The sequence below is a fragment of the Rhinopithecus bieti genome, unplaced genomic scaffold (assembly GCF_001698545.2).
Source record: "Rhinopithecus bieti isolate Rb0 unplaced genomic scaffold, ASM169854v2 scaffold_9899, whole genome shotgun sequence".
In the NCBI taxonomy this organism is placed as follows: Eukaryota; Metazoa; Chordata; class Mammalia; order Primates; family Cercopithecidae; genus Rhinopithecus; species Rhinopithecus bieti.
Genome location: NW_016806979.1, coordinates 5,685,663 through 5,693,509, shown reverse-complemented (window position 1 = coordinate 5,693,509; position 7,847 = coordinate 5,685,663). Strand labels below are relative to the sequence as shown.

General features: G+C 53.8%; 1 protein-coding gene across 1 annotated transcript in view; it reads right to left on the bottom strand.

The window, feature by feature from the left end:
- The window catches only part of ELL (elongation factor for RNA polymerase II), a 96,797-nt gene extending 90,951 nt beyond the window's left edge, over positions 1–5,846 (bottom strand). Inside the window, 1 exon segment of the mRNA XM_017879436.1 lies at positions 5,639–5,846. Within this exon segment, the coding sequence (XP_017734925.1) occupies positions 5,639–5,773 (135 nt within the window). The 5' untranslated portion in view covers positions 5,774–5,846.
- Between the last annotated feature and the right edge of the window lie 2,001 nt (positions 5,847–7,847).

Here is a 7,847-nt window from a genome sequence, read left to right as displayed (position 1 = left end):
TTTGAGACAGAGTCTCGCTCTGTCACCCAGGCTGGAATGCAGTGGTGCGATCTCGGCTCACTGCAAGCTCCACCTCCCAGGTTCATGTCATTCTCCTGCCTCAGCCTCCCGAGTAGCTGGGACTACAGGCACCCACCACCACGCCCGGCTAATTTTTTGTATTTTTTTAGTAGAGGCAGGGCTTCACCGTGTTAGCCAGGATGGTCTCAATCTCCTGACCTTGTGATCCGCCTGCCTCGGCCTTCCAAAGTGCTGGGATTACAGGCGTGAGCCACGGTGCCTGGCCGTCGTTTTGTTTTCTGACACAGAGTCTCCCTCTGTCACCCAGGCTGGAGTGCAGTGGTGCGATCTGGGTTCACTGCAACCTCCATCTCCCAGATTCTCCTGCCTCAGCCTCCCAAGTAGCTGGGATTACAGGCACGCACCACCATGCCTGGCTAATTTTTTTGTATTTTTAGTAGAGACAGGTTTTCACCATATTGGCCAGGCTGGTCTCAAACTCCTGACCTCAAGGGATCCTCCCGCCTCAGCCTCCCAAAGTGCTGGGATTAAAAGAAAAAGAAAAAAACTGGGCCAGGCACAATGGCTCATGCCTGCAGTCCCAGCACGCTGGGCAGCTGAGGTGGGAAGATCACTTAAGCCTGCGAGTTCAAGGCTGCAGTGAGCTATGATCACACCACTGTACTCCAGCCTAGGTGACAGAGTAAGACCCTGTCTCAGAAAAAAAAGAAGAAAAGAAAAGAAAGAGAAAAACTAGACCAGACACGATGGCTCACTCCTGTAATGCCAGCACTTTGGGAGGCCAAGGCAGGAGGATCACCTGAGGTCAGGAGTTTAAGACCAGACTGACCAACATGATAAAACCCTGTCTCTACTAAAAATACAAAATTTGCAGACAATGGTGGCACATGCCTGTGAGCTCAGCTACTTGGGAGGTTGAGGTTGCAGTGAGCCGAGATAACGCCACTACACTCCAGCCTGGCAACAAGAGTGAAACTCTGTCTCAAAAAACAACAACAACAAAACTAGGCCAGGCAGGATGGCTCACTCTTGTAATTCCAGCACTTTGGGAGGTTGAGGCAGGCAGGGAAATCACTTAAGCCCCAGAGTTTGAAACAAGCCTTGGCAACATAGTGAGACCCTGTCTCTACAAAAAAATTTAAAACTTAGCCAGGTGCAGTGGTACACACCTGTGGCCCCCAGCTACTCAGAAGACTGAGGCTGGCTTAAGCCTGGAAGTTCGAGGCTGCAGTGAGCTATGATCATGCCACTGCACTCCAGCCTGGGCAGTGGAGCAAAACCCCACCTCTAAAAAAAAAACAAAAAATAGGCCGGGCGCGGTGGCTCAAGCCTGTAATCCCAGCACTTGGGGAGGCCGAGACGGGCAGATCACGAGGTCAGGAGATCGAGACCATCCTGGCTAACAGAGTGAAACCCCATCTCTACTAAAAAATACAAAAAACTAGCCGGGCGAGGTGGCGGGCGCCTGTAGTCCCAGCTACTCGGGAGGCTGAGGCAGGAGAATGGCGTAAACCCGGGAGGCGGAGCTTGCAGTGAGCTGAGATCCGGCCACTGCACTCCAGCCTGGGCGACAGAGTGAGACTCCGTCTCAAAAAAATAAAAATAAAAATAAAAAAAATAAAAGGGCCCATCGTAGCAACTCGGGCCTATAATCCCAGCACTTTGGGAGGCTGAGGCAGGTGGATAACTTGAGGCGTCAGGAGTTTAAGACCATCCAGACCAACATGGTAAAACCCCACCTCTACTAAAAATACAAAAATTAGCCAGGCATGGTGGTGTGTGCCTGTAGTCCCAGCTACTTGGGAGGCTGAGGCAGGAGAATCACTTGAACCCAGGAGGCGGAGGTTGCAGTGAGCTGAGATCACACCAGTGCAATCCAGCTTGGGTGACGGGGCAAGATCCTGTCTCAAAAAAAAGAAAAAAAAAAAAAGGAAAGAAAAACTGCACGAAGTCCAAGGTAGAATGAAAAGGCCAGCAGCTATGTGTATTGCTGCGCCTTTAACTTCCACCATGCTGCTCCAGCTGGCTACCAAGTCAACACCAAAGTCCTCTGGGGAGAGAAAACAGGAGGGCTTCTACCTGGGCTGTTCCCAGAGCTAGGATTACCTGCTCCAAGGAGCCAAAGAGAAAGTTCCACAACAAGTTCCCTTCTAGCCCCTGCCACACCTGAATTTGTAAAAGCCTCTTCGCAATTAAAAACAAAAATCGGCCAGGCATAGTGACTCACGCCTGTAATCTCAGCACTTTGGGAGGCCGAGGAGGGCAGATTACAAGGTCAGGAGATCCAGACCATCCTGGCTAACACAGTGAAACCCGCCTCTATGAAAAATACAAAAAATTAGTTGGGGCTGGTGGTGTGTGCCTGTAGTCCCAGCTGCTGGGGAGGCTGAGGCAGGAGAATGGTGTGAACCCGGGAGGCGGAGCTTGCAGTGAGCTGAGATCGTGCCACTACACTCCAGCCTGGGCGTCAGAGCAAGACTCTGTCTCAAAAAAAAAACAAAAATAAAACTAAAAATAAAAGCCCTCTCCACAAGTTGCAATTGGCAAACTATATAACCACAGCTTGGGGAATAGAAAACTCTGGCTGCTGGTTGATAGAGCTGTCCACATGAGAGTTTGTCCATAACCAGTACACTTCTCTGGTTACACAATCAAGTTCTTCAAGCTGCCTTCCTCAAGCTCACTACCCAAAACCACAGAGAGCATGGAGGTGCCCTGTCCTTAGAGAAGTCCATCCACTGTACTGCCCCATGGGCAAGATTAAATTTGAAAGTAGCCGAGCTGGCTGGGAGCAATGGCTCACACCTGCAGCCCAGCATTTTTAGAGGCTGAAAAGGGCGGATCACTGGAGGTCAGGAGTTCAAGACCAGCCCAGCCAACATGGCAAAACCCTGTCTCTACTAAAAATACAAAAATTAGCCTGGCGTGGTGGCATGTGCCTGTAGTCCCAGCTACTCAGGAGGCTGAGGCAGGAGGATCGCCTGAACCCAGGAGGCAGAAGCTGCAGTGAGCCGAGATCGCGCCACTGCATTCCAGCCTAGGCAGCAGAATGAAACTCCATCAAGAAAGAAGAAAGAAAGGAAAGAAAGGAAAGAAAGAAAGGGAGGAAGGGAGGAAGGGAGGAAGGGAAGGAAGGGAGGAAGGGAGGAAGGGAAGGAAGGAAGGAAGGAAGGAAGGAAGGAAGGAAAGGAAGGAAAGGAAAGAAAGGAAAGGAAAGGAAAAGGAAAGGAAAGGAAAGGAAAGGCACAGGAAAGGAAGAAGGAACAGGAAAGGAAAGGAAAGGAAAGGAAGGAAAGGAAAGGAAAGGAAAGAAAGGAAAGAAAGGAAAGGAGGAAAGGAAAGATAGGAAAGGAAAGGAAGGAAAGAGAAGGAAGGAAAGGAAAGGAAAGGAAAGGAAAGGAAAGGAAGGAAAAGGAAGGAAAGGAAAGGAAAGGAAAGAAGAAAGGAAAGGAAGGAAAGAAAGAAAAGAAAGAAAGAAAGAAAGAAAGAAAGAAAGAAAGAAAGAAAGAAAGAAAGAAAAAGGAAGGAAAGGAAGGAAGGAAGGAAGGAAGGAAGGAAGGAAGGAAAGAAAGAAAGTGGCCAAGCCACTTAAATTACCAGACAGCTTTTTGAGAAAAATCCGAGTTTGAATCACCCCAAAATATAATCCAGGCAGCCAAGTTGCTCTGGATGGCTTGGAGAAGTTATTCTAGGGAGCCCCTCCTGGCTAGTCAACACACTGCCCTACACAGCTGGGCTCCGAGCGTAACAGTCCAGAGTTACCTTCACCCTAACATGAGGAAGATCCAGCTTAAAGAGGGAATGTAACCAATACCCTAAAGTAAAAATAGCTGTATGACAGCATGAGGTGGACACACAGGCAGACCTTCTGGACTGAAGCAAGCAAGAGCAGCATCAGAGGGAAGGCGGGGCTCCTGGTTCCCGAAGAAGACAGTGGTGACCAGGTACCAAGTCCATCGTAGTTACATGACTCATGATCTCTCCCCCAGCTGTTTCTAGGAAAGCCTGCCTTCCTGCAGGACAAGTCAGAATCGCTCAGGGAAAAAGACCCAGGGCCAGAATTCTACCAGGAAGAGAGGCTCTGGCTGGTCATGGGCCAGCAGCTGCTGTCGCTGCCACCATCTCCTCCTCACCTGCAGGGGCGCCTTAGCCTCATCTTGGGGAGTCTTTTTGACAAGGTGCGAACTTGCTCTTCCAAAAAAAATGAAATCCTCATTCTATGAAGGGGAAAACTGAGACACCAGGACAGGGAGGAAATTACCCAAAGACATGGGAAGAAGCACGGAAGGGGTGGGCACCGGGAGAGCAGTGGAAACGAAACAGGGGAAGAAATTCTCGCTTAGCTAATGGAGCTGAACAAGTTCAGGGCAGGAAGAAAGCCACATTCCTTCCTAGTTAGTCTCCCTCCTCACCCGCCCGCGGCACCCCCCGCACCACCATCACCAGTATACGCAAACACACACATGCAGGGAGCAGGGCTCTCTGAGTCTGAGACTAGACCCACCCCCACTCCCTTTAGGGCTATGAAGCCCCCAATTTCCAGAAAAGGAGTTACAAGGTTCCTAAACCACTTCCCCTCGGGACCTGACCACTGGTCATCTGCAACTTCTGACCCAGCACAGACAGGGGGGCCATGACATAAACAGAAATGAAAAAGGCAAGTTGCTGACCACGGCCCCAGATGCGCCCCAAAGTCAGGCCCAAGAGAACATACACGGCAGCCTCCCCTCCCCACCACCGGCCAGGTGGCAGAACCGAAACGCCTCAAACTTCCCCCAGATGGGCCCAAATCTGCCTCTGAGAAGTTCCAGAGTCAGCGGCCAGATGTGGTAGCCAGAGTTTCCTCCCGGGTGGCAGGGATACCCCTACATGTGCCCTGAGGAAAACATCACAGCCGCCCCCAACACTTCCACTCTCCAAGGGTGTACGGAGAGACAGGGTGTAAGGGGCGTAAGGGGAGCAGAAAGCTGGGACAAGCCGTCAGCTTCGGCCCAAACTCCCCGTCCCAAGAATCAAAGTGGCCCAACCTGAGGGGCTGCATCGGAACGCGTCAAAGCCGGCCCCCAGCTGCAGACAGCCTCCCACCCAGACAGAACAGGCCCCCACAAGTGCCCCGCTGACCACCCCTGCCAGGCACACAGACGATCGCTGCTTCCCATGAAGGCAGACACAGTCACCCCACCAACGGCCCTACCTGGGCGCCAGATGGAAAAGCCCCCAGCTTCCCCCTATCACGGTGCCGGGACCGTGCGGCCCACCGCCTCCTCGCCCCGCAGCCAGGTGTGCAAACTGGATCCTGCCCAGGTGCGGGGCAGGCCAGAAAGGCCCCGTACGCCGCCAGGTGCCTACACCGACGCCCTCCCGGCCCGGCGCCCGAGTCTGGGCTCCTTAGCAGCCCCGGGCCGCCCGCCTGTATTGCCTTCTAGTGCTGAGAAGGAAAGCGGTTCTCAGCGCTCCAGGCCGGACGGGCGCCCACTCCGCGCCCCGCCGGCCCAGGGACCCGCGAGCAGCACCACAGACCCAGCGTCTCCGAGCCCGGACGCCTTAGTGAGGGGCGCGCGAGGCCGGCCCGCGCCCCGACGTTCCCCCCTGGCGCGCCGGGCGCCATGCCACTCACCTGTCTGGCGCGGTAGCTCTCGAAGGCCCTCAGGGCACTGTCGGTGAGCTTCACGTGGAACACCGACACCTTGCTGCCGTCGCTAACGCGCCCGCACGACAGCCCGTAGCTCCTAGCCTCCTTCAGCGCCGCCATCTTGCGACCATCTCTCCCCCGCGCCCCCTTCCCGGCTCCAGCGCCGCCGCGCCGGCCACGCCCCGCCCCGCCGCCCGCTGACGTGCTGCATTATTCATGAGACGCGGCTGGCCACGCCCCCCAGAGTCCCGCGAAGCCAACAGTCACCGCCGTACCGCCAGGCAGCGTACTGCATTATTCAGGAGGCGGGCCTGGCCACGCCCCCTACGGGACGCACAAGGCCCACAGTCAACGCCCCAAGTTGTTGCAAATTCATAACGCACTGATGGCCCCGCCTCTTCAGGCCCTAGAGGCGGCCACTTCCGTGAACGAACTCCGCCTCAACACGCGCACCCCTCCAGGCCCCACCTCCATAGTATTATACATAACCCTGACTCAGCCAGGCGCGTCAAAGCCCCGCCCCGACAGCCGCTGACGTGATGCATTATTTATGAGATCTCTACAGTCTTCCGTCTTTGGCTTCTGTGGAAAGCCGCAGAGAGGGCGTGGAGGGGCGGAGCCGGCGCGAAACACGTGGGTGGGTAGGCCCCGCCGCGGCCGGGGCCGCTGGGCGTGGCTATGTAAACGAGGCGCGCGCGTTGGAAGCTGAGTTGGACCTATAGGGCATCCCTTAGGGTGGGAGGATGGGACTTCCACCCAGGGAAGGTGCTGGACCGGTAGGTAGAGGAGGAGCTGGTAAACTTTTTCTTATGAGATGAGTACTTTTAATAGGATAAAATCCTACATCCCCACAGGCCTTGAGCGATGGTGCAGTCCAGCTTCATTTTCCTATTTTTTTTTTTTGAGGGGTCTTGCTGTGTTGCCCAGGCTGGAGTGCAATGGCGCCATCATGGCTCACTGCACCCTGGACCTCCTGAACTCAAACTGATCCTCCTTGTCTGGGCCTCCCGAAGTGCTAGGATTACAAGTGTGAGCCACCAAGCCCAGCCTTCCATTTTCTTTTCTTTTCTTTTTTTTTTTTTTTTTTTGAGATGGAGTCTCACTGTCACCCAGGCTGGAGAGCAGTGGCACAATGTCAGGCTCACTGCAGCCTCCGCCTCCTGAGTCCAAGAGATTCTCCTGCCTCAGCCTCCCAAGTAGCTGGGGTTACAGGCGCGTGCCACCACACCGGCTAATTTTTTGTATTTTTAGTAGAGACGGGGTTTCACCGTGTTAGCCAGGATGTTCTCAATCTCCTGACCTCATAATCCGCCCGCCTCGGCCTCCCAAAGTGCTGGTTTTACAGGCATGAGCCACCGCACTTGGCCTTTCTTTTTTTTTTTTTTTTTTGAGACAAGGTCTCACTCTGTCACCTAGGCTAGAGTGCAGTGGCATGATCTTGGCTCACCGAAGCCTCGAACTCCTGGACTCAACCCATCCTCCCACCTCAGCCTCCCAAGTAGCTGAAATTACAGGCATGCTCCACCATACTGGGCCAATTTTTTGTATTTTTTGAAGAGATGGGATTTTTCCATGTTGCCCAGGCTGATCTCAAACTCCTGGGTTCAAAAGAACCTCCTGCCTCAGCCTCTCAAAGTGCTAGGAAGTGCTACGATTATAGGCCATGAGCCACTGCGCCTAGCCATCTGCAGACATGTTTGTTTGTTTGTTTGTTTGTTTGTTTGTTTGGAGACGGAGTTTTACTCTTATTGCCCAGGCTGGAGTGCAGTGGCATGATCTAGGCTCACTGCAACCTCTGCCTCCCGGTCAAGCAATTCTCCTGCCTCAGCCTCCTGAGTAGCTGGGATTACAGGCATGCACCACCATGCCCAGCTAATTTTGTATTTTTAGTAGAGACAGGTTTTCACCATGTTGGTCAGGCTAGAGTTGAGGTCAAACTCCTAACCTCAAGTGATCCACCTGCCTCGGCCTCCCAAAGTACTGGGATTACAGGCGTGAGCCACCACTCCCGGCCATGGGTGACCTGGTTCTTAAACAGTTCTGCAGACAAGGCCGGACGTGGTGGCTCACACATGTAATCCCAGCACTTTGGAAGGCCGTGGCGGGCGGATCACGAGGTCAGGAGATGGAGACCATCCTGGCTACCACAGTGAAACCTCGTCTCTACTAAAAATACAAAAAAATTAGCCAGGCG